This window comes from Falco biarmicus, chromosome Z (genome assembly GCF_023638135.1).
Source record: "Falco biarmicus isolate bFalBia1 chromosome Z, bFalBia1.pri, whole genome shotgun sequence".
NCBI classification, from domain to species: domain Eukaryota; kingdom Metazoa; phylum Chordata; class Aves; order Falconiformes; family Falconidae; genus Falco; species Falco biarmicus.
In genome coordinates, this window is record NC_079311.1 from 45,989,382 (window position 1) to 46,017,104 (window position 27,723).

General features: G+C 39.2%; 1 protein-coding gene across 1 annotated transcript in view; it reads right to left on the reverse strand.

Annotated features, from left to right (window-relative positions):
• The window catches only part of TRPM3 (transient receptor potential cation channel subfamily M member 3), a 286,208-nt gene that overhangs the window by 75,412 nt on the left and 183,073 nt on the right, over positions 1-27,723 (reverse strand). The window contains exon 8 of the mRNA XM_056325516.1: positions 16,110-16,233. Coding sequence (XP_056181491.1) covers positions 16,110-16,233 — 124 coding nt within the window. The remainder of the gene's footprint in view (positions 1-16,109; positions 16,234-27,723) is intronic.

The following is a 27,723-nucleotide window of genomic DNA, read 5'->3' on the forward strand; positions in this document are numbered from 1 at the left end:
AATGCTGCGAGTTTAACAGCTCAAAGACTCAGCTGATACTGTGGGCTTTTGCCTGTTCTGAACGCACACAATCTAGGGCAGTAAAAAAATATGTTCAGCCTCTCCTTATGGTTTAGCTTAACTATAACTATCCATAGTTGCTTTCCCTCTGTGACAGATGCACTCCTCCTGTTTGAACTAACTGAAGTTTCGTCCAGGCAGATGCTCAGCCACTAGACCTAATCAAAATTAATCCTATTGTGTGAGGCTATCAGTTAGAACTCAACACCAATCCCCCCCAAAAAAAAGAGTTTGGTTGGAGACTGGGGGTTTGGTAGCAGTCAAAACTGCAAAAAATCTAATGACAAATCAACCCCTTTACACTATAAATATCTGCAGGGCCTGTTGAGCTCTCCCCCCGCAGCACCTGGCTGTGCTGCAGCGATCTCCCCTTGAGCAGGGACACCTCTCAAGTCACCCCTCAAGGCTGAGAGATCCCTTACCTGACACTGGACACTGATGGATGGGTTGGTAAGTGACATTTTTGCACATATGTATAGTAAGCTTATGGGATAATCTTTATATCCCATACTAACATTTAAGTGTTGTAAATAGTAGAGTATTGACAGCCAATCCATTTGGACTTATTAATTATTCTACATATTTAAATTTACTGATTAGAACTTAATAAATTAACTACTAGATCAGATCTGTCTGAGTGATCTCTGACTCTTCCTCTGTGATACTCTTCTGTCACAGGTCCTGAAGATGATTTTAGGTAACCTGTAGCATCTTACTACTCTTACGCAGATTTTTTTGAGAAACTTCACAGCTAGTCATGCTTTGAACTGTTGCCTTCCAGCCTGATGAAATGGCTTTTTAATAAGCTGGACCTCATAGGCAGGTCTTTGCCCTGTCAGGGTCTCCCATGGTTTTGGGAAGATCAATTTCTTCTCCTTTCCACTATTGACCTAAAGCTTGACAAATGTTTTTGTTCATTCACAAAATGGAGGATTTAAAATAAGACTGCACTGCAATTAGGCAAGGAACCAAATTTGTCACTCTGTTGATAAAGTATCTCCACTGATAAAACCTTGGTCCTGCTCTGCAGCATTCTTCAGGTATAACTTGTTCACCTTATATCTTTGCCAGATGTGTTGGTTGCCTTCACTTCTGGACGTCAGAGGTATTTGAGTACAGTAACATTTGCTTTTAAATGGCTAAAGGAAAATATTTCAGCACTCACTGCTCTGCAGAATGAATTTTGGAAGATAAGGCTTAAAGCTGCAGCATGCTGGCTGCTGAACTATTTGTATCATTGCTTCTCCTTTACCTGGCAAAGCCAGATCATTATCAAACCACATATTTGCAGCAATTGTTCTGCAGTAACTATTTATGACTGAGGGACAAGGCAGTGGCACTCCAGGAATATTGCTGCTGTGTACAGAGTCTTAGACTAGCAGCCTGTGAGGAACCCTGAGCATCATGAGTGAATGATTCATTAATGAAGAGGGCTGCGCATTGCCCCTGCCTTTTCTCACAAGTTCTATTGGGAATGCATCCTCACATGATGCTCCTTTGTTTTTTTCTGTCACATTTAAATGTGGATAAAAAGAGAAAATAAACAAGCTGTGTAAAACACAGAGAGGCGGAAAAACATACAATTTGTAGTTGGATGAGATGCTAGTGTGTTATGTGAAAGACTCTCTTGACCTTTCCAGAATGAATTTTGTTTCTGCATTTTATGAGTACAGTTATGAGGAGACAGCAATTGTTCCTAAAATGTGGATGTACTTCTTTACTTCTACTGTCTTTGTAGTTTTTCCAGCATCCTTTAATTTTTGTAGTCAGAGGCATGAGGAAATAGGGACACACCCTTAAGTATTTATGCAGACTTTACACCTAGGATTGTTCAGTATCTCTAGGTCTCAAAAAGCCTGTCTGTCTGTCTTGCTGGAGACCTGTTCTTGTGATTTATTTCCCCCCAATTAACAGGTAAGAATTTTACGTTTGCAAGATACTAATCTACTTTGAAGATTCATTAATGTACCTATATCTTGCTAGTTGCCATTTCAGGTACTCCGGTAGGTAAATCACTTCAAAGAACTGAGAAACAACACTTTTGTGCAGTTAAAATAGGACATTGACTAGATCCATGTTAGAATGGGCTACAGATGCTACTGCACTAATGTATATTAAACTGCTGTGCTAAAGGAAAATATCTGGGTCAGTAAACTCTATTCCCAGCTACCTTTTGCTGGATGAATGTCTGCCACTCAGATGCAAAAATAACAGCAAATTAAAGACTTAGAAACTCACTTAATAACTCATTACCAAGAAAAAAAGAAAGCCTTTCTTCTCTAAATGAAAAGGAGACAGTGCCTAAGAGCTATTCACCTTTCAAAAGACCTACTGCAGCCCTGTTGAAGTCTGATGTAGAGTCCTAACCTCTCTACAGCTTCAGTGCAAAAAGAAAAGAAAAACAACCTAGTAAGGTGTTTTTACTGGTATGATATCCAGGACATTTACTTATAAAAAACACTACCAAGAAGTTGAGGTTAAATAGTAATACATCCTGAAGACTTGCTTGCCCTGCCAAAAGAAAACAAGGGGTAAGAGTTGCAGTATTAGTCAGACTTCTATTAGCCATTCTTTTCCATTGCTTGGAAAAAGTAAAGATTAAACTGAGAGATTTTCTTTATGATGAACTAATTCAAACTGTATGTATAAAATGGTTTTCTATTGTGAGCATAGTGAAACTGCATCAGAGTGAAAACCTACCATTTACCCTACTCAGCAATTTCTTTTGAGCTGAAAAAGAGTTTATGTTCAAAGAAGAAAAAAATAATCCCAAGTACTTTTTTTTTCTTGTAGGGATTTGGGCCACATTATTATTTCCTTCTAGCTGGTAGTTTCAATTGTTGATGTTAAACTCAATTATTGTAAAAGAACTGTTTTTCGTGTTCCTCTGCCACCACCTTGGGTATTTTCGGGTTGGTCTTTTTTTTATTTCCTCCTTTTTTTCAGCATTCACACTATTTATTGGCTTGAAATGACTTTTTCAGGTAATTGCCTGAGGCATATCAGTGAACAACTGTGACTTCCAACAGCAAGCTTTTTAAAATAGAATTTTCTTCTATTCTTTACAAATATAATAGAATCTGATGTTACCATCCCTTGGAAATACAAAACGGTATTGCACTGCACTGAAGGAAGAGTTAAATCTTCACATGAAAACACACAAACAAAAATGCCTCTGAATCACAAATAAAAGTTAATTTATTAACTTTTTTTATTATCACTGCAAAAATAGTGTTAATACACATTGAGATTCTTGCTAAATTTAACTTTAATGTCTGGATTTCTTTTGATATGCCCATAGTGCTCTACTTGCAAAGTACAGTAAATACTGGTTATTTCCAGTTCTGGGGGTAGCTAGGCAAGGACTACCAGCTCTGCTGCGCTCCTCTCAGGAGGAGCTGATTGGGACCTACCATTCAAACCGTTGTGTCACAATACTATCTCTCATTTACCTCCACAAAACCTGCCCGAGTAAAATGCATGATGTTTTCACTTAAAAGCAGGAAAAGACCCCACTGTTCCCCTGCCTGCCCAAAACTGGAAAGGTCTCCCCTCTGCCTCATTGAAGATTCTACTGAAGCATCTTAATGTGAACAGGATTAACTTCCAGAAAAAAAGCTAGTTGTGTCCTAATTCTTCCTAGGAAAATGTGCTAGGAAATCACTGAGCCGAAAAAGACCTCCGCAAGCACAATAATTGCAGCACACTGTGATACTTGCCAGCAATAATTACAGTCCAGTGGGGTAGAAACCTAATTTTCAGTCAGGGCAGGTAGGAAGCAAGTAAAAAACCAAAGAGATGGAGAAAAAAACCCCAGCAGGATAGAAAGCAAGGTGCATGAGCATGAGGGGGTGTGTCTGTGTGTGTAGGGGGTATGTGCAGGACACAGCAGGGGGAAGACATGATCTGACCTTAGACTCTAACAAAAGCACTCATTTTCAAACAGCTCTGCTTTGTGTTTAGCACCAGATCCATTCTTGTTTGACAGATTACTTTTCTCTTTACACAGTTTCTGGTGAAGCAGGATCAGTTTAGCCTAATATGATTCATTCTGTTGTTTTCCTGCCTTAACACTGATACTGCATTGCACTTGTATAGGCAAAGTCAGGTAATACCATCTTACCTGAGGGCAGTGAATACCAAACAGACTTTCGGAAATTATTCAGACACTGAGAGACACAACTACTACACTGCTACTTAGGATTTCCCAAGTTCTGTATGTATGTAAAGGCAGGGCTACCTTAGAAATACAGATCACAGCTGCCCATAGGCAGATGTGTACATGTGGTCTCCTCAATGGCAGCTGCCAAATCAAAGGACCAGTAAGAAGAAAATATATCAAATAGATGCTGAGTAGGGAAGGTGTGGTCAAACAGAAAGCAAATGAAGTCAGGTGAGACAGCCCCTGAAGTCACAGGAACACTGAGACACTTAGGAGGACAAACAGCAGGTTGTAATAGGTTCTAATCGCAAAATTTCTGAATTCTTACAACGTGTTCCCCTGCTTGGTTCCTCAATAACTGTTCACATTTCTGTCCCTTATTAATCTGGGTGAAGCAGATCTATTGTGCCTGACAGGTCAGAACTTGTGCAGAAGACAGGCAAAAGCAGTTCTAGTGCCCTGATGAGTAGCTAATATAGATGTATAGGAAATGCCTTGACACAAAAATCTGTGTGTATTGCTTTATAGAGTGTTCTCTAAGCCAGCACAGCTGTGTCATAGTTTGCTATATTGAGGCCTAGCTGGATAAATAAATTATAAACTTCCATCAGTATGAGCTGCTATGCTGTGAACAGGTTTTCACTCTACATGGACAAAGTTCATTTTACTCCTAGAAGCAGAAGCACAGGTAGTGTCAGCAGCCACAGTCATCATTAACTACAAATTTGCCAGGTCAAGAGATGGGAATTAAAGTAAAAAACTGTTTTGAAATAATTTAAAACAGTGTTTGGTGAAATTAATCACAGGACATAAAAATTCTTCCCAACTACTACCATATTCAGTTCCTGTTTTGATGCCTTTTCTAACCAAAAAGTGAATTCTTCCCTCCCACCACACCACTTTTTTTCTAGGACTTACTCTGAAAACTCCACAGAGATGGAAGAACTGCTTCTACTTAAGGCCAGTGTAAGGCCCCAGGACTGCATATGAACAGCCATGCAGCACCAGGCTGTACTTAGTATTTCTAAAATATTGTATGACATGTGAACATTTTTTTTTTACAGTAAGGTTAACCTCAATCACTTCAGAGTATGAAGAATTAGCTGAAATATATTCAGATTTCTACCTTGTATTTTTTTAGAGAGAGACCACATCATCAGGGAGAATGCAGTACACACCTGCACAGAAAGGTGTTTTAACTCTCTCTCATGAAGGAGACAAGAGATGAAGAAGCAAATTCATTCTCTACATCTCAGACTGGCAATGTGTGCTGACTAGACAATGGATAGCTGAAGACAGAGGAGAAAACGAGGGCAGCACTGATGAGAGCAGAGAAAGTAGCCAGAGTGCTCTCGTTACATACTGTATTCATAGCATCTTAAGAATGCTACGAATTATTCATGCTTTTAGAGACAGAATTGTTTTTCACCGTCATTTTTCGCTATGACAGCAGGAGAAAATATAGGGTGATCTAAAATTCAGAGTGATTTTTTTTCCTGCTAACTCCATAAAATTTTTTAATGTCTTTAAATCTCACTTCTGACAAACACACAAATTGTTTGTATGCATCTCAGTTACATAAGTCAGAAAAAAACCGATCTCCCTTTTCTAAAAAAAGGGAGATGGAATTGCAAATACAACCTGAAACTCTCCTGTCTGAAAGCACTGGTTGGTTCTGCAAAATAGGCAATTCCTTCTAGAGTACACGTTGACATTTATAATTTAGCTAGGCCTACCTGAATATTTCAGAGGAAAATTACCCTGAAAAGAAAAATGGGAGTTTGATAAAACAAAGCATAAACCAAAACATTAAAGGAAGTCAGTTATGCAAAGCCTCAAAATGGTTCAGATAAGAAGGGAAAGCATTTCCTTTTTTCTTGCAGTGAATAATCCTGTTTAACTCAGGAGAAAAGCTGCTTGACGTGAAGGCATAACAAAGATCAAAGTGAGCAGGTGAGTCAATGGATAATACTGCAGAAGAAAGGGCCAAATAAGAGAATATCCAGGAAGAGAAAGATTAGAGAGAATTATATTTAGGGAAAACATAAATTAAGTGGTCTACTACTCTGAGGAGTAAGAAAGAGAATTCCAAATGTGGAAATAAGAGGGAGCAGATATGAGGGGAGAAGTCTGAACGTTGGTTGTACAGTTTTTAATTTTTACATCTCCTTCTGTGTTGTGGCAGCACTGTAAAACTTCACGTTTTCCTTTGATCCAATAATTTGTCAGACTCATTGTCCGGTAAGAAGCAATGAAAAAACTAAAAAATCAGTGCTTATAAGAAAGGCAGCAATTCTGCAGCTGAGGAGCCACTAGGTGCACAGAAAATCATCTGACAGAAGTTACTGTAAATGTTTGGCTTTCCCTGGAACTGGTAACTTTTGTTCCAGACTGAGATGGATGTGTCAACCCCTTAATGACTTAAAAGAAAAGGATATGGAAACCTCACAGCTCCATCCCATATAAAAAAATTTTTATTTCATAATCTGCACATACTTTTTAAGCCTTACAGCACTGTTAACATTTTGGAATGGAATACTCATATATTCCAGTGGAATAGATGGCCAAAATGAATCTTTGGGAATAAAAATATTGAAAACAGTCCTTTTCCCTTTTACAAACAGGTTTCACGCTGTTGTTACTTTAGGCCGTTCATGACTGTAGTCAGGCAGTGAAATACCAGTCCCTGATTCTGAAGTTGAAGAAACACAAGTAAATATAAACTGTGAGTCACAAAGCGTATAAGCAAGGGAATAGAATTTAGATGTTGTCCTTTAAATCACTAGTCTGTGCACATCAACAGACTGTGATGATAAACACAGACATGTTTCCATGTAGCCTTGCAGTGTTGGAACTGGTTAAGAACAGCCACAGAGAGAGAAATGGTTTTGGGTGATGAGGTAGGCATTTTCATTCACACATTGGTGTAATCCCAGCTCTTCCATCACCTCCATTCAGGAAAGAAGCATGGAGTAAATGTGATGTAGTTCACTTTCTCCAGCTCTTCTACAGAGAGGGTTCTTGGAGGTATTGACAAGGTTCTACCTTTATAGATTTTCTTCTGAAAACATAAAATGACTTAAATACGTATAAAGGGACATGATTCAGCTCTGACCGCTGAATCTGAAGTCACAGGAATTAAGACCAATTGAAACCTAGTATATAGGAGTTTATTAACCGCACTGGTCCCAAAGAAGCTATTACCCACAAACACTGATACACTGATGATGTAAGAACCATGCATGGGTTCCAGCACACATCAAGGAAAAGCCTTAATAAAATGCTGTAAAAGAAGTTTGCTGCCATGTAGCCCCATCAAATGGCTAGTTCTCCCAGCAGGCACCCTTCTGACAGATGAGCAAGCACCCATGCTACAGACTGCAGGGGTTACAATCAACTTCTTATCTATGTGTGTGTCTGACCTTCTGAGTAAGACCCATGTGTGTACCACTTGAGCTTTGTTTTAGATAGAGTCTCAGTTATCTCTGGTCTTTATGTGGGTGGGTGCTCCCACAAAAGTCCTATTAGCTCATTCTGGGAAGCTAAGAACTGGCAGCAAATCAGTCTTGGACAGTTTTACTCTTGAACAAATAGGCTCCTTTTGGCACCTAACCTTCGATATGCAATGTCTCTGCTCTCCTGTTAAACTAAGTCCTGGGTAGGACAATTTCTGTAAAAAACAGCCAAGAAAGCTATGTCATTCTGTGCTTTTAATGAGATAGTAAGATAATTTAACCTGTAATGCATATGTGAGTATCTTGCTCACAGATACTAAGCAATGTAAAAATGAACTGTTTTTCAAGGTGAAGATTAATAAAAAAAGCCATGAGTGATGTAAATAGCTCATCACTGAGATGAATAGACCTAATATTGTTACTTTAACAGAACAAGAATTCAGTTTGGTCATTCCCTCTGCTGTATATACTGAAAAATTATGTCTTGCAAGTCATTGCCTTAAGCATATTTGTCTGCAGGATTTACATGCAAAGATATGTCTTCTAATCTGAACTGAAAATGCTGACCTTAGAATTACAGTCAGTTGGTGGAGTGGCAACAGTATTAAAATCAGGGATTCTAGCTCCATCTTAAACTTCAATTTCTAGTTTTGCTTTGCAACGTATTTTCAAATAGTCTGACAGTACATGGATGCCCAGGTTGCTTTGCTATAGATGATGCAGGCATATGCTTATTCTGTATTTAAGCTGACAATGTCATGATAACGCACAGAAACCAAGCAGCAAACATAGCCACAAACCATAAGTTTCCTAGCTTGTTTGCTGGTGAGACTAAGTAGGTAATATTTGGAAAAGACAGCTCACTTAGTGTAAGATATTTCTATAGGACAGTAAAGTTGCAGTTACTGCTGTATCTGCACAGAACTTGCAACTCATACAGTGAGCTCCTCGACTTAAGACTAAGATACTATAGCATAATGAATGGGTTTCTGTGCCCCATCCACAGCTACAGAAGGAGTAATTATATTTTCTAAGAAACACAAAGGAAATTACAGCTCCCCAGACAAAACTGAGGCAGGGAGTAAGAAAGGTTTCTGAACAGTATTGTGGAGTTTATAAACTGCATGGAACCCTTCCAATTCCCTGATTGCAAAAATTAAGTCTATATTGCTGCTGTGTCACACAGTACTGCTTTGCCTTCACTTCCATTACTGGGACAATTGACAGAGCTGCATAATGACTCCGTGTGCATTTCCCTGAATTACTTGTTAATAGTGTAAATGGGGTAATGGATATTTCCACAGGCTTATATTTTCAGAGGGAAAAGAAACACTCTAAATTTAATTCCTGTAGCTGTAATTTTAATCACAGAAAACACAGGAAGAGGACATTTGTAGTACGTTGCATTAGTATCTACCAGGCGACTCCATCTGTGATAATTGTACATGCAGTATGCACCAAATAAACCAGAAAATGTCTGCTTACTGAATGTACCCAACAGAAGGAATACTGGTCTTTGCAGACCTGTGCTGACAATGGTACAGCAGAGATTCAGGATGGACTAAGTAACTACCTAAATTGCACATTTTTGCTTCACCATTTGGTCTGACATACTTGTGCTTTCTGTTAGCAGAAGCCCTACCTCATCTGACAGCAGCTGAAAAGCAGCTGGTAGGATCAAAAGCTTTTCAAGGCTTCAGTGTAATACAACAGCTGCCTTTGTCTTTTTTTTTTTCTCTTTTTTTTTTCTTTTCCCTTACAGTGTATATAACTGCTTTGCTTGTAGAACTGGTTCTCTGAGTTACTGACATAAAAAACTTGGTCCTAGGATTAGATTTTGTTCTCTGTGAAGTCAATGGCAAAGCCCAGCTAACTCCATATGACTTCTTGGCAGCTGAAGAAAGAAAATACGGTTCTATCTCTTTAGCAAAAAGAAATCAAATGAGGTTTGCAGAATTTAAAACTACCCTGTAATCATCATCTTAACACTTACCTAAAGAGGTAGGGTCTATGTGCTAGACTAATTCTATTGATTTGCAATGACTGGACAGCAGATTTAACCTTCGTAAAAATTAGGAGTGTTGCTATAGTCACTGCTGAAGAGGATTAGCACCTCCATTTGGATGCAGAGAACTAATTAGCATCAGCACACTTTATGATGGAAATTCATATAGTGTTTCCAAGGGAGAGACTCGAGTTGTTTTAGCAACCAGCAGGTCAGTGGCTACTTGATGCTTTCCTGCTCCAGATCTCTACTGTCAAATTACATGCTGATCACAGCAACTAAACTCCTGCAGGAACTGTGGTTGACTTTTACTGTTTGAGAAGTCACCAACCCTCTTCTGCCTCCTCTACAAAAAAAAATAATTCATCAGCACTAAAAAATCTTAGCTGAAATAATTTATTTGTTTTTGAAGAAAAATTTCTTTAAAAAAATGGATCTGAATAAACCTTTTAACCTTTGGGAAGCCCAAAGAAATAGTGTGACTACATGCTGGTGAATTCTTAGAAGTCCGTCTGATTTAACTAATATTTAATTCAGAACATATCTACGTGTATGCTAGTAAACAACTGCAGATGGTGTTTAATAGCATACTAATTCACTGACCCTGCACATCCAGCTGAAAACGACAATGCTTTTTTGCAGACAGTATATGATCAAGTCAAGCTCTTCCAGAGACAAGGACATGTTTGCTCCAGCCTCTTCAGTCAGACAAAGCTGAAACCACCACAAAGAGGTCTTATTTGTAGTTCAAATAGAAAATAAACTGCTAAATCACTCAACAGCTTCCCAGTACTTTAGGTAAGTAACCAATAAGGTGAGTCAAAGCCCTGCATTAGTAAGATAATATTGGGGTACAAATGTTAGCCTTGCAGCACAACTGTGCATTTCTGGACAATTTGGATCCACATCTGTTTGAAAGAAAAAATAAATAGCAAGCAACTTCATGATGCAGGCTGTCCTGACCTCAGCTCAATGCACCCAGCTACTTCAGCATGACACCTGTTTTGTTTAATCTGACAGCACCAGAGTTGCAAGTTAGTCATGAAGTCATCTGGAATAACCCTTTACCATATATACACACGCAGCAGCACAAAGTAGAAGTAAGCCTTACGCTGTCCCCAAGGAGCCATTATGTTTGACACTGCATACTGTGGACTGACCATACATTGAGGTACAGGAATAACAAAAGAAGAGGCAAGTAAAGTAAATATCCTTTACTTGCTAACGTAAGATAAAGATGGGATTTTGTTGTTTCTCTTGAAGCAAGAAACAAATTGTGTCTGTAGCCTCTATGTGGAAATGAGTTCCAGGAATTCATGGATGTACACAAATGTAGGCTCACGCTCCATACACTTTGTTCTGCAAACCTTTCTTGTAATGCAGTGGTAGGCAATGACACTATCAGTGTTTAATGTGGTCACTGAACCTTTATTCAAGAAAACAACTTTAGCACAGAATGGTCATGGTAGTAATAAGAAAACAACCAGGAGGTGGTACACAGTTTTTACTACTGGTGTAAATGGGCCATTTTTTGATTACTAAGGTACTACAATTGGATCTATCCTGATTTACGGCAAATGGCTTTTCTATTAAATGGATATAAGGTTAGGTCTATTCACTCTCAAAGCACTATTTTGGAAGCATTAGTTTTATCACAAATACATCTGACAACAAGTGTGGTTGTTTTCAGGCACATGGACCTTTCTGGCTTACCGAAATAGCCTTCCCCAGAGCCTGCCCAATGAAACTCCACAGATGGACCCACACAGCTTGTTGGAAAGCACATTCTGGCTCCTGAGAAATTTACGTTGTGATTTGTGAACAAAGCACTCCAGCAACGTGGCTGTCTAAGCCACAAAATAATTAAATACTCCTAAAAGAATGGAGCAGCCTGTATTTGTCAGGAATCTCAAGTACCAGAATAACTGTCTTTAAGGGAAAGTAGTAAGGCAAATTTATTTACTGAGGCAGAAATAAATGCTCCTTTGCACAGCTGGAAACAGACTTCTGAACTACAACACAACACAATGTGTTTTCAGAGACTATCGGAAATGAACCCTCTGGACTGCGATCTGAGGGATTCCCTTCCTCATTGCCACTTGACTCTGGGCTCAAGCTGAGGCTCCAGTGGGAAATGTCCCTGCTGGACTGAGTCCTCAGGCGGTGCCCTCACCTGCTCTTTGTATTCTGAGATCAGCAAGGTAATCACAATAGAAAAGAAGATCCCAAAACACCCTCACAGACTGTCTCATTCTCCTTTTTTTTTTTTTTTTAAATTATGGAATTCCATCTTATTGTAACTTTGGACTAATTGATATGGAATCCAAATGTCCAAAGCAATAAATTCTTTATTTTCTTAAATTCCCCCTACCTTCCGCTATTATTATTTTTTTTTAGTTTTTTAGTGGCAGGCAAGGTATCACCAAATGGGCTGTTTTAACTTCTCATGAGCTGCATGCAGGAGATGAGAACATGTAAAAAAATGTTTGTGGTGCTTTTTGAAAAAAGTGTGGACTGGACTTTACAATGCTGCTTTCTGCCCACATAGCTTTGGTCAGCTTCAGGCTCCTATTTTAGGAACTTCATGGCATAAACATTTTTTAAGACATCTATGCAAATGTAACAGTAGAGAATCTCCATAAATCATGCACAAAACACTCTCCTACTCTTGTAATCTACAGTTACATAAAATGACCTGTATAGTCTACTTCATTTAAAATAGATTTTTATACCATAAACCTCATTAAGCACACTGGTCCAAATACAGTTCTGAATATAAACTCTGATGCTTGCTGTATCAACACACCTAAGTTTACAATTTAATAAAAACTAGTCATGAAATTGAGAAGTGGAATTTGCTCTGTCTTGCGAACCTAACAGACTTAGATATCTCCTCTGCTATGGCCGCATTTTATCATCCAGCTTGTGTACTCAGATTTTATTCAACAAACTAATTTACACTTTATCAAATAAATGGAATGTTGCACATCATAATAATGATGCTCCCTGGGCATGCAATTCAGAGACCATTCTTAAAGGGTGAAGTCCAAAATGTCAGAACTTGACATATCCGATGTTCTGTGAACAGGGTAATTTTTGTTATGATTTCTTCCTGGCCATCACACGTCAAATTTATAAAGGAGATTCCAGTCTCTTTACAAATTCTAAGTAGGTAGAGTAGGAAAAAATATTTCAAAGATAGCTTTTTTCTCCCTCCCAGAGATTAACTTGCATTTTATTTTCTCTCTCCACATCCGTATTGACATACTTTACTATAAGTACTTCCTGCCTGTACCCTGTTTTCACTTAATTTTGTAGTAGCACACTGTAATACGACAAGCCTCTCCAGCACTGTCTACTTTGTTCCCTATGAATTCAGTAGCCACAAAGTCAGACAGTGAGGCACTTAGTGAACTTAGGGAAGATAGCCATGATCAATTTGGCTGCTGCTGAGTTCTCTGAGACAAACTTTTGCATCTTCCTTCTGTTTGTTTCTTTAGGGAGAGAGGAGATAAGACTAATTATGTAGCCCCTTCAACAAGCAGTGTTTTGTCTTGTGCACAACCAAATCAGAAAGTCAAACCTGAGAAAGGACAAGAGCTGGAACACATGTGGAAGCATGAAACATCTGGTTTTGTAGAACCAGTGGTCACCACTCACTCTTGGGAACACCTTATATCTCCAGGGTCATCCATCTCCTCAGGTAATACCATCTTTACCATTATAGAATCACAGAATTACAGAATAGTTTGGGTTGGAAGGGACCTTTAAAGACCATCTATTTACAACCCCCCTGCCATGGGCAGGGACACATTCCACTAGACCTGATTGCTCAAAGCCCCATCCAGCCTGGCCTGCAACACTGCCAGGGATGGGGCATCCACAGCTTCTCTGGGCAACCTGTTCCAGTGCCTCACAACCCTCAGAGTAAAGAATTTCCTCCTAGTATCTAATCTAAATCCATCATCTTTCTTTTAAATTCATATAAAAGGTTATGAGTCTTAAAGGACACCAGTGGCCTAGCAACCACACCTCAGACATAAAATCTTTCTAGCATACCACTGCTAAAATTAACACCCTGAGTACAACTGAGGTACCAGAGAAAAACGTTTGTTTTAATATATCCTCTTTACATATGGTTGGGTTAGTGGCACAAATTCAAATTCAAAACACCTAATTTTGGGCAAACCATCTCATGGAGAACAGCTTTTCACAAGGCATGTAGGTAAAGAATGTCAGTGGTGATAGAGGTTACATGTCTGCAAAGAAACTTGTAAGGAATGCACAACTGTGTTTGGAATAAAGATGTGAATATTACAGTTAACTTTGCATTAGCAGAGTTTGTTCAAAGCCTGACAGCTCCTTCTGGATTCCAGATTTTTCCAGTCTTGATAATTCAGTGTCTGTCTCTACTTTCTGTTCTTCATTTCTTCCTACTTTCCTGCCTTCAGGCTTTTCCTTCTGCCTGCCTTCCTTCCTCCCTTGTTCCCTCTCTTTTGCTCTCTCTCTCTCCCCCGCTCCCTTCCTCATTCCCTTCTTCTGTCTTCTATCATTAGGCAGGTTTTTTATGGTTGCATGCAGAGCTCTGGTTCACACATAGATCCTATACATACATATTGTTGTTGTCATCATCACAATTATTACTATTATTAATTATTACTATTATTATTATTGCTACTACATTAACAGAAATGGGCTCTCCCTGTTAATCATTGATAAGAAACATGACAATAAATTCAACATTAATGTAGACTGAGGCACATATGTACTACACATGTAAAGCAATCTCAAGTGCCATGGAGGTCATGGTACATCTTGCAAACATTAATGGATAGGAAAAGTATTTCTGTAGCACAATCATATTTTTCTGAGAATCTTCAATGCAAAGGAGAATTTAGAGGGGACAAAAAGAAAAAAGAACTCTCCATCTTAATGTAGTTCAGCTAGGGAAGGGATGACTAGTCTATACCTTATGGTTTGCACTGACTAATTGTGAATAGCTAAAGGGTGTTCAAGTTGCTGTACAGTTTGAATTATGATTGTGGAAGAAGGTGGCAGCAGGGACTGTTGTATGTCCAGTTCTGTCAACCATCTACATTGCAACAGCATAGTGGAACTGTGTGCTGCTGTCATGTCTTCCCTGAAAAGTTACCCTTGGGATCCTCTCCTCTCTGCCATTGTCCAAGGTACAAGCCGGAGGATTGTGGTACATATAAATGATTAGTTATGCATGAGGAAGGCTGACCACTTTTTGATGGATGCACGAACTGCTGGTTATTGAACAGAATACTGTGCTTTTGGCAAGTTAAATCATGTAAAGAAGTACTTTTGGTTTTGCAAAGCTCTATCTAGAAAAGCAGCCTTTTTAACGCTTCCTAACCATTTCCTCACTGTCCTCCTCCAGTGCTATTAAGTACTCTATGCTGTATTTTCAACTAAAATGAAAAGGAACTGTAGAGCTTGAAGTCACAAAAAACTCAGTTTCAGAAAATGAAACCCAATCTTTCCTCTTGAGCATTACCCTACACAAAGTGTGGCAGACTGTCAGCCTGGCATTCCAGGAAGCTCCATTATGGACCAGAAACAAAGCTCAGAAGAAAGTTTAAGTTACAAAATTAAGTATGTCTCTTCAGTCAGTATGAAATCACTGATTTTATATCTATATCTATATCTATATCGATATCGATATCGATATCGATATCTATATCGATATCGATATCGATATCTATATCTATATCTATATCTATATCTATATCTATATCTATATCTATATCTATATCTATAAATAATATCAGAAAATAATATCAGAAATACCGCCCCCGGAACTGAATCCCAAGTTTTTTACAATGTGATTTTTCTTCAAAAATACTTCTGCTAAAGCAGCCTCATGGAGCTCCCAGAAACTGTTGAAAGATTTTGTGTTCTTCAAGAAAGTGTAAGTATGTGTTAAAGGTATAGTCTTGCCACTGCAGAATAGGAGCCTTGGAGACAAGCTGTTTTCTTTTCCTGTCACACATCTCCATAATAAAGTAATAGCCCTAGTGATACTTGTGCAACTCTACAGCATCTTTAAAATATGATCCCAGTGACAGATAAACAATTACGCTTCCTTCTGAGGCTTTCTGTTACATGAGATAGAATTTTAATCACGATATGCCTGAGGATGACTGGAAAGTAATAAAGTAATCCAGTAAATCTGGATTTTTTCCTGTCAAAGGAAATTTAGAGGAATTTACATAGAAAACAGATCTGTTAGATTAATAACTTTAAATGAGAAAATACAGATTAAAGGAAACAGAAGTCAGCATGATATAATATCTCTTTAGAGTCTGGATCACAGTGATCAGATTTGTGAAATCTTTCAACAGACTTGAGCAAAATAATGCACTGAGCTCTCTCTTTGCCTCTAAGGAAAGTGTGAACATACCAGTTCCTTCTTCTTCATGCACTCCATGAGGATAATGAAGAGGTGCTGTGCTTGGGTTCGGGTGTATGTGAAAGTCTTCTGTATGGTAACTAGCAACTGGTCCCTCAAAGACTCGTTGATAAGTCTGAAATTCAAAAAGAAAAAACATAGTAGAAAAGCAGATACAAGGGAACATTGCAACTTCAGCCGAGGACCAAAGAGTTAGACAACAAACCACTGCAGGCTGTTTTGGACAGGTCTGAAGGACAGGAGTTGCTGAAACCATCAGAGGCAAATTGGAAAACACTGTTAATAGAAAAACACATTGATCATGTTGGGGTCCCTTCTCTCCAAAGTTTTTTATTTCAGTCCCCACATATTATATGATAGAAGGTCATTCAAACTATCAGCTCTATGGGATATCCTAACAAAAACAAGAACCACATTGACAGCCTGGATTTGAGGGAGACAAACACTTTTAGCTGAACTGAAGAGCCCTTTCTATCAGTGAGTTAGCAGAATTCAACTCATGGCTCATTTTATGAAACTGGGAGCACTTGTGTTGTCAGTATTTTTGATTTTAGCTTGAATATTTCAACTCATATTATTAATGCTGCACACGACCAGGTAAGAAAATGTAAAAAAATATTTCTCTGTTCCTGAGTCCACTTGAAGAAACCATTTTGCTTTTGTTCATGCTCATCTTATGGGATTTTAAAGAGTAACCATTTTTATATTCCTCCTCAGTGCTAATGATAGTACTTGCAAAAAATGGCCCAACAGCACAAACAGATAGTAATATTACATGGAATATTAGTACTTGAACCCTATCCCTTGATACTGAAAAGCCTATTCCTCAGAATTGTTCTGCGTAAAATGTTGTTCTTAATGTCTTACAAAATAGTGGGCTCTAATTTAGAATATGTATCCTTTGATGTATTAAAGCTTCTACACTACAGCAGTTTTCTCCCTTAAAAATTGTAACTGACTGTTTTGGAGGCTAAGTCATTGTTGATCATCGGGGGGCATGAAAATCAGAGAGGTTTCATGACTCATATATTATGACAGAAAATAAACAAAGATTTAGCCCTGCAGCAACCGCCAAGAATTATCAGAAGCAGCACAGTATCTAAAAGTCACTGTTAGCTTATGGCAGCTGCTCTGGGAGAACAATGACCGTACCACTGTTTATTTCGTAGTACTGGTAAAAGTTGCACGTACTTCTCTGCAGCAAGGAAGCCCAAATGAGACTGCAGGATACTCATTACACAATTGAATTTCAAATAGGATTTAACTATCTAGTCTTTATACCTGCAAAAAATATGCCATTAGAAGAGACAACGAATGGGAATGGGAAAGAGGTACAGAGGTGCATAGGAGAATATAGAAGGCCTGACACATGGAATGCATATGTTCTCTACCCAAATTTGACTTTGACTGTAAATATCCCTGTTGAGTAAGACTTCCATTTCACAAAGAAGCCTGTAAGGCAGAAGTCAATGTGTTTGGATTAAAATAAGTTTACATGGGGTTTTAGACCATGTTGTGGATCACTGTTCTTTCTATGCCTGGCTCCTCCTGTTGCGTTCTACTTTATTACAGACTCTTCTCGAATGGAGTCTACCTCTGCAGTTCCTTTTCTCATCGAGGAGCAGCACAGCCAGAGGTTTTTTTTTCTTGGGATGCTGGAGAGGCAACAACACTGCAGCTAATGCTCACTCACTATGTAAGCACTCACTCCTTCTCTGCAGCATGACCTGTTTGCCCCCCAAAAAGACAACATACAATTAATTAAAACCTCCAGCCCTCTTGGTGGGCCACTATGACAGCTGACAGCAGAGGACTTTCTGTGTGAGGATTATAAGAAAAAATAACCTGAACACCTGTACAGAAGCAAGGATGTTGCAAGCATGTGGATACATGAAACGATGGCAGAACACTGAACTGTAGAAAGGTTGAACAGTAGATTTGCCTCATGTTAAAGACAATCAACTTGGAAAGGCTAACACCCTGATAAGCCCTAAAATACTTTGAGTTTCAGATTAGTAGGTCATATATGATATAAATTCTGAAGCCCCCTATTTAGGCTATTTAAAAAAAAACAACAGTTGGATATTTGCTTTAATCAGGAAGGCTGTTCTTAACAAAACGATGCTATCACTGTAAATATAAGCGGTTCAGAACTATGCAATTTTTGATCCTTCAATCTAACAAAGAAAAAAGGGGTTAATCACTAAGAACAAGTTTCCTGAAGAGAACTGGAGAATCTAAAATGAGATTTAAATAAAGCTCTTATTTCCTTTGGAAATGATATATGAAAAGGAAGTACATGAAAAAGTTTGAAAAGTGCATGAAGTATATGAAAAATTTCATGGGATTGGAAGAATCTAAGATTAGAGAACTGCAGAAAATATTTCCAAAGATTCTGGGATGAAACCCACCCTGTTTTCTCATAATAATTTAGTTTTCCTTAAAAAAAGTGCAGAATCCAAACCTGAAATTCAATTTCAGAAATTGGCTCTCTTTCAGGTTAACACACACAGAAAGCCAGAAAAATTTGCTTTCATAAGCATTGAATGAAAGCAGAATTCAGTCCTGAGGCTTCCTGAACAGCCATCACTTTCCTTTCCTGCATTACAGCTATCAGAAACTGTCTCATATCATAAGTTTAAACAGCACATAAAACAAACTCCATGTGAAAGAGACTGAGATTTTTAGAAAAGAAGCATCAAGAAGTGGCTCCCTAACTAGTGGGGTACACATTTATTGAGTACCACCCCTCAGAAACTTCTTGTTGTCATAATTTCATTTATGCAGTTTTCTAGCCTTACTACTTCTTTTTTTTTAACATTTCATTGGTCTGCAATTCTACAGCAAGCCTGCTCAATGTCTTCGTGAGACAAAGAACTTGAAGTGATTGTAATCAGAAAGAGAAACTATAATAGTAAACTTTGTGTAAACTGAAATCAGTCATACCAAGGCTATATCACATTTACTCCTTAGGAATCTGTAAGCGTTAGGTTTCATATCGTGTGTGTGTTACCCAACTGGGAAAAACACAAAATGTGCCAAGCTATTAAAGGCTAAACTTATGACGCATACACCAAATCCAATGCACACAAAACTAGCAACAGATCACTGTGAGCAAAACTACTGGGACTTGCATATGGAGGGATGATTTATCCACTATGCAAAGACAACCACATTTAGTACACATACAACTTGAGCACACACTTTTTAAAATCACAGATTCCTAATTTTAGATTCAGGGGAAAAGAGGTGGCTCTTGAGTCTTGTACTTAGAGGTCTAACCTAGAACACAAGAGATTCTTGGCCTTTAACCTGGGAACAGTATATTCAGCAGCTACTGTCATGGATTATGAACCTTATATGCACAAAGCTCCATAGGCATAAAACTGCCCACTTTACCAGACTGAAACTCTATGATTAAGATGTCCTTCAAAGTCAGCGCACTCCCATCCTAAGAAAACTGGATAGTGTCAGATGAACATAGTATTTTTATCAGCTTTCTGCTAGGCTTCAGTTCAAAAAGTATTTTGCAAGATACCAATAAAGTCCTGTCTGGGGCACTTTGATGGCATGATTCCCTGAATTCCACTGCCATGGAAGCAGTACTGCAGATAACTTGCTCCTGCCTAAACAAAACGTCTTACAGAAGAACAATTTAACCTGTTCTTTTCTTTCATTCCCCACATAGCTCAAATCTGTTCTTTCATTCACTAAATACCTAAGGTAAGCCCATTTTCCTACTAGTCCAGGTAATCAACATTTTTTTTCCCAGAGGAGTTGGATTGCTGGTGGAATTTAGATACCTACTGTCAAAAAGCTAGCATCTAGAGTAGACCTATAGACATCTACTTTTAATTTCAGAAAAAAAAAATCTACTCATAATTGTTGCTAAGAGCGCGTGGTTTTTGTTTTTTTTTTTTTTACAGAAGATGTTAGCATTAGTTTCAATGCATCAGATTATCAGAACTGACCTGTATGGACTTACCACAGGAAAAGAGGGAGAAAGATCTCTTGGATCCAGCAAGAGATGGATTGACACTGAATTGATGAAGTAAATAAAGTGACATTGTATTTCTGTCCAAGAAATGATAGAAGATAAACAGCAAGACAGAACTCCCTTCATTGCTTTGGCCAATGCAGAAGAGACAGATGACAGCAATTTGGCATCCTCCCTCCTCAGAAAGAAATTTTATTTTAAGTCATGCCTAATATTTGAGGAGATAATAGACATTCGACTCAATAACACTGCAGTCTTTCAAACTCATGGGATATGATTTTGTAGTGAACATTGGAGAGGATTTGAAATATCTGGCATATAGCCAGTTCCCTAAATTATTTAGTCTTTTTTCTCCAGAGATGTTTAATATTGGAGTTGTACAATGTGCTAGACATTTATAAAGATTTTGCTCTTACCCAATTTCAAAATGCATGTTCATTATAGTATTTTTTAAACCTCTTGTTATCAAAATGCTTTGAAGTTCTTTAAATGAAACTCTCCATTCAAAGAACTGCACATAATGTGTTTCTAACTTTTCATTTGTGAATTCTTTTTTTTTAAATTATTCTTTTTATTCAGGATAAAGAAAATATATCCGTAAAGTATCAGTGTGATGTGAAAATTATTCCCTGCCCTCCTTTACGGGAAGCTTAGGGGATTTTCTCTGTAATTATGATTTGCACTTTAGACAATCATATCATATATAAGAAACATGTCCAGAGGCTCTGCTGATATTTTTTTCCAGTGGAATTACAGATAAGACACAGTTGTGCAACTCTGTGGGACAGACTGAAAGTTGTCATACTTTTTAAAATTCACACATTTTGAATAGCATTGTTATGAGAAAATACAGAAAATAAATGTAATTATTCCTTTGTTTTATTCAAATAAAGATGATTTTTGGGTGCTTTTATGAGGAATCAGCTTTATTTGCAGGTCTTCACTGGTGGTCATTCTTCTACACCATTTTTCCATGACTATGTTTATTAAATGGCTGTCCCTACACCAAAAGAGGGATGATTGTATTTCAACAAAGAAATGGCCTTCTATCCAGCTTTTGATTTGCAAAGTACCTTGTTACAAGAGAAAAGTAATTATATCAAAATATGTAATGTAAGAATGATCTTACAAAATAATTCAGATGTGATAGGACCCATGATCCCCCACTACATTGTAGACACCATGGGGGATACAGAAAACTCATATCGTACCTACGATATATAATAGTTGCAGTTTACGGTTCTTTTACTTCCAGCTTGTGCTTTGATAAAAGACAATGAAATGAGAAGGTATCCTCGATTATACAGTTAGCAATACTTCAGCTTTATATGGATGAGAGTTATTAACAATTAGGATATTCACTTAGGGGTTCATATGGGCTAAATTATGACTCCTTTTGCTCAAAGTGGAGCATCTCTATATTTTCCCTATTAGAAAAAAAAGAGATTTAAGTAATATATTTCATTTATGAAACCTAAAAACTATGCCACAGTGGTTGCAGAGACAGATCAATCCAAAGGCAATCTTCAATGATTCTCATATGAGGATGCTTATTTAAAGCATAGATAATGTTTTGTGTCTCCTTGTGAACATTAGGCAAAAAGTAAATTTTTATGGCATTGAACTAAACTCCATAAGGGTCCCATGCTTGCAGAAGTAGAACTGATGGAGTAGTTAATATACTATAAAGTCAGCTTGGAGACTTCACTCAAATATTGCAAACCACTTCCTGTTCTGTAAGGAAATGTTTGTCTAAGAAATGACACACTTTTAACCCAGTGTTTACTTTTTCTCATTTTAAATTCAGCATCTAATTAAAAAAACTAGCTCTCTGAGGATTAAAAGCTACTGAATGATCCTAAAAATAGTTGCAGTTTACAGTTGTTTTACTTCCAGCTTGTGCTTTGATACAAGACAATGAAATGAGTAGGCATCCTTGATTATACAGTCAAAAATACTTTGGCTTTATATGGAAGAAAGTTATTAACAACTAGGATATTCACTTTAGGGATTCATACAGGCTAAATTTGGGTGTTTGTGACTGATCTTATGTTCTTACCCCTCAATGCTGTTTAACACATTTTCAGCTTTTAAGTAAATGAGAAATCAAGTGCTTCAGAGCCTGGAGAACCTGACCTTTAAATTAGGGCCAACAGTGATGAGCAGCCAAATAATTCTTCCAATTCATCACATGGGAAAGCTTGCAGTTAAGCTGTCTTCTCATTTAAGTTATCCTGTGTACACAGCTTGTTTGTCATTAAGATGTAAAAGGTACTGGGAACTTACTCAGCGTACAACTGAGAATTTTATTTGCTTGTAGTGTAAGGTAGCCACCTTGCACGTTCTTAATACTCTGTTCAAGACTTTTCAGACCAAGACAGTACGTACTGCCTGATATTAAAGTTACAGAAAACTTAAAACCCCCACCTGCATTAATTCTGTGTATCTGATATTCATAATGCTGAAATCTCAGCTCAGGGGAAAACTGCATATCTGCCTTGCCTTCCCCCTGGAATTTCAAGGAGAGAGATGAGGTACTGAGGCGTCAAAACTGATGTAACTCCAAAAACATCCTTACTTCTTACGCTTCACAATTCCTTTTGACCTATTCTTGGTACATCCCACAGTTGCAGGCAGCACCTCCTGCAAGGCAGGGCAAGCACAGCTCTCTTGCATTGTGTTGGCAGTCTCATTCCACTGCAGCTCAGTGAAGTGTTGCTTAGAGTTGCAGTATGCACCCAAAGACTGCCCTAGGTGAGTGAAATGTCTGCCTTTTCAAGGGGAAAGCCCATAATCAGTCCTTAAAATAATGCAGATTCAAGCTTCTTGTCTCTTGTCTTTTCAAGGGTACACATACATGGACACTGCAAAGGGGCACTGCACCTTTGTAATTAATAGAAAAAAATAATTCCTTTTTCTGTTATGTGAAATCAGTTGGGAAGTATAAATAATGAAGAGGGAATGCAGGCACATCACAATTCTGTGAAACCCAATACAAAAGGACCTGTTGGGCAGACATGCAACTGTCTAACACTCTTTAAGGATCTCTTTGAGTGGATGGATTGGAGCGACACTGATCAAAACTCAAGCAGAGAGCCATATTTTGTCCTCCACCTCCAGACATAGTTCTTTTCCCACTGGAAACAAACTTTCAAATAAACGTAAAAACCCACAGCAGTGCTTAGTGCACATATACATGCATTCATATATGCAGAAAATGAATCCATACTGGTCTGCAGTGAGTGAGAATTTAAGACACTGAAAAACCAGCATGATAGTACCAACATGCAAGTGCTGTGTCTGTTGCTGCCATGAATTATGCGGATTTTTAATAATTTAGATCAACTACCTGGTGCCCAGCAGTTGAAAGATAGGCTGTATCTTGGAGAAGACTCTGATTTACAGCCAGCAGCCAGAATTAAAATAGGTTTTTGACTTTATAGTCTGATTGCACAATGGACTGCAGAATTAAATTAGCACATGATTTGGATGTGCTACATTAATTTTGAGTCTAATAGACACTGTTTTGTATAATCTACTTAGATTTCCATCCAGAAGAAAAAGCTAGTACCTGAATTCAGTCAACATGCCAATGATTCAGTATTGTCCTCATATTCCTAAGCACTATTCAAAAGTAGGTTAGAGGGGGAAAATTACCCAATTTGTATCTGAAATCTAATGTATTTGGGTAAAATATTTTTATGAATATAAATAATATTGGTGTTTCATTCATGTTTTTAAAAATATCATTGAATTTCAGGCTGATGTTTTCTGAAGCAGGGGGAAACACAGAAATTCCCACTAAGTTAGCTTTATAAACTTCATGGTTTGTGCATTCTATTTAGTGCAAGGTGAACAGGTGGAGGAGTGGGGGGAGGGGGTGGGAAATTATGCTATTTGATAATATTTCAAGTACTACCTGGAATGGCATCACCACAGAAAGAAGATCCATTGGAAGGGAGGATAATAGCTTTCACAGAGCCAGACTTGAGTGTCTCAAGGAAGAAATGACTTGCTTGTTCTGCCTCTAGTGATTCTATCGCTTGCCTTTTTTACAGGCAGGAGTTTGTGATGATGAAATAGAACCATAGAATTACAGAGTGGTTTGGGTTAGAAGGGACCTTTAAAGGTCACCTAGTTCAGCCCCCTGCCATGGGCAGGGACACTTTCCACTAGACCACCCTCATCATACTGAATTTCTTCCTTATTCCCAGTCTGAAGCTATCCTTTTTCAATATAAAGCCATTCCATTCCCCCTTGTCCTGTCATTACCAGCTCTTGTAAAACATCTTTCTCCATTTTCTTTTAAGCCTCCTTTATATATGGAAATAAATTGCATTCATGCTCTTCTTGCTATATGCTTTTTCATGATGACATCAGAATACAGAGAAGGTAGATGGAAAATGGAAAAGGTTCATAGCAAACAAAGGAATAAAAAATGTTTGAGTAGGATAATGTTAGATGTGTTAACACTGAAGTCACTGAAACCACTGAAACAACTTCTCAAAGACTCACATGAAACCTGACACATTCAAGTCTATCCCAGACGCATAAACCTGAATATAAAACAGATGCAGCTTTCCAAGTCCCAGGCTGCAAGGTCTATGCTGTCAGGAGAGATGGTCTTCTTTCCTGCAGGTCTGCTGTCTTGGAGCAGCTGTGCCACCAAACACAGTAGTTAAGGAGGAAAGTGAACAAGCTACGCAGCATCAGAGAAGATGAAAAGGAGATAGACAGGATCTCTGCTGAGATGCCACAGCTTGAAGAACCCAGGACCCCAACTGCAACAGAGTTGCAGGCAGTATCTGTATCTAGTATTTAGGTAAGTGCAACTGCTGGAGAAGGCAAAGGATGAAAGCTGGTGACGGCTGGCATGAAGAGTAAGGCTCCTGCCCCACCTAATGGCTTACAACTACAAAACAGGTTCACTTTCATCAAAGTTGAAGAGAAGCCACATGTGTCTTCAAGCAAAGGATCTGTGCCACCTGACCCTAACCCACGCAAGACCACCAGGAAGAAACAGTGAGTGATTATAATGGACAACTCCTTGCTCCAGGGTACAGACGCACTCATCTGTTGACCTGACCTATCAAGAGTTTGCTGTCTGCTGGGGCCCAGAACTGGCATATTGTGGAGAGACTGCCAAAGCTTGTCTGACCATCTGACTACTACCCTACTGCTGCTCTTCCATATGGTCACTAATGATACTGCAATGGGAAATCTGGAGAGTATCAAATGTGACTACAGAGCTCTGGGAGCAGAGTCAAGGGCATGGAGGCCCAGGTCTCCTCAGTCTTGCTGGTCAGAGGAAAGGATGGGGAAAGGAAGGCACTGATGATAACATAGGTCAATAGCTGGCTGCAGGGCTGGTGTTGGTGACAGAGTTCTGGGTTCTATGATCATGGGACCCTGTTTGCAGGTCAGTGTCCCCTTGTGAGAGATGGGATCCACTTCACTAAGCAGGGCAAAGTTACATTTGCTGCAATGGCCGACATGGTAATAAGGTCTTTAAAGTAGGAATGCTGTGGGAGGGAGAGAGTAACCAGCAGCCCTGTAGGAGTGCAGGGTTTGATAAGCAAAGAGCCTGGAGTAATGTGATGGGAAGGGATCACAAAATCAACAAAATGGGGCTTAAGTGGGCTCACCTCCATCCTTTTTATGCAAGCAAGGAAGTGCCTACAGGCCACCATTATAGACAAATCCCCAAAGCTCCTCCTGGGAAATCAGTATGCTGGGGTGCCTTTCTAAAGTGCCTGTACACTAATGTGCATAGCATGGGGAAGAAACATAATGAGTTAGATCTGTGTGCCGTTGCAAAGCTACCATCTTGTTGGGACCACAAAGGCATGGTGGGATGGTGCCCATGACTGGAGGTGTTGCAATGGAGAGATACAAGTTCTTAGGAAAGCCAGACTGGGAGGATGAGGACTTGGAGTTACCCTCTATGTGAGAACAGCTGGAGTGTATGGTGCTCTGGCGGGGAATGGATGATAAACCAACTGAGAATTTATGGGTTAGGATTAAAAAGAAGACAGGCAAGGGTGGCATTATAGTGGGTGTCTGCTATAGGCTGCATGACCAGGAAGAACAAATGGATGAGGCCCTCTACAGACAGCTGGGAGCAGCCCGATGTTTAGAGGTGCTCATCTTTATGGAGAATTTTAACCACTGTGATATCTACTGGAGGGACAACATAGCAGGGCATAAGCAATCCTGGAGGTTCCTGGAGCACATTGATAGGAACTTTCTGACCCAAGTGACAGAGCAGCCAATGAGGAGAGGTGCTCTTCTGGGCCTCATACTCACCAACAAATGGACTCAATGGGGATGTGAAGGTCAAAGGCAGTGTTGGCTGCAGTGATGATGAGATAGTGGAGTTCAGGATTCTGAGACAAGAGAGGGCAAAAAGCAAGATCACTGCTCTGGACTTGAGAAGAGAAGAATTTGGTATTTTTGGGGAACTGCTTGGAAAAGTCCTATGTGATAAGACCAAGAGGGAAGAGGGGCCCAGAAAAGCTGGTTAATATTCAAGTATCACCTCCTCCAAGCTCAATGAATGAGGAAGGGGACCTGGTGACACAGGACATGGAAAAGGCTGAAGTACTGAATGTCCCTTCAATTCCAGTCCCCAGAGACCAAGGGGGAAAGTCCAGAGGAAGGCAGTCGCACCCTTGCTGGAAAAGGATCAGATCAGGGAATACTTAAACTAAATAGACATAAGTCCATGGGCCCTGATGGGATGCATGCACAGTTGCTGATGGAGCTGGCTGATATCATTGCAAGGCCACCCCATAATTTTTGAACAATTGTGACAACTGGAGGAATTGCCTGAGGACTAGAGAAAAGCAATCCATCCCGTCTTCCAGAAGAGCAAGAAGGAGGACCGAGGGAACTACATGCTGGTCAGCCTCACCTTGATGCCTGGGGAGGTGATGGAGCAGCTAATCCAGGAACATGAAGGACATGAAGACGATCAGGAGTAATCATCATGGATTCACCAAAGGGAGGTCATGCCTGACAACCTGACCACCTTCTGTGATGAAATGACAGGTTTGGTAGATGAGGGGCAAGCAGTGGATATTGCCTAAGTAGACTTCAGTAAGGCCTTTGATGCTGTCTCCCTTAAGATGCCCATAGGCAAGCTGTTGAAGTATGGGCTGGAGGAGCAGACAGTGAGGTGAATTAAAAACTGGCTGAATGGCTGGGCCCAGAGGGTTGTGATCAGTGGTATGAAGTCTACTTGGAGGCCAGGAACTAGTGGTGTATTTCAAGGACTAACCCTGGGCCCAGTACTGCTTAACATCCTTATTAATGCTGTAGAAGATGGGGCTGAGTGTACCTTCTGCAAGTGTGCTGATGATCCAAAACTCATGCTGCCCTCTGGCAGATGGAGCTTGACAGGCTGGAGAAATGGGCTGATGGGAACCTCATGAAGTTCAACAAGGGGAACTACAAAGTCCTACACCTGGGGAGGAACAACCTCATTTACCAGTACATGCTGAGGGCCTTCCAGCAGGACAGATGATTTGCAGAAAAGGACCTGGAGGTCCTAGTGGACACCAAGTTGAACATGATCCGGTGATGTGCTATTGCAACAGCAAAGGATAA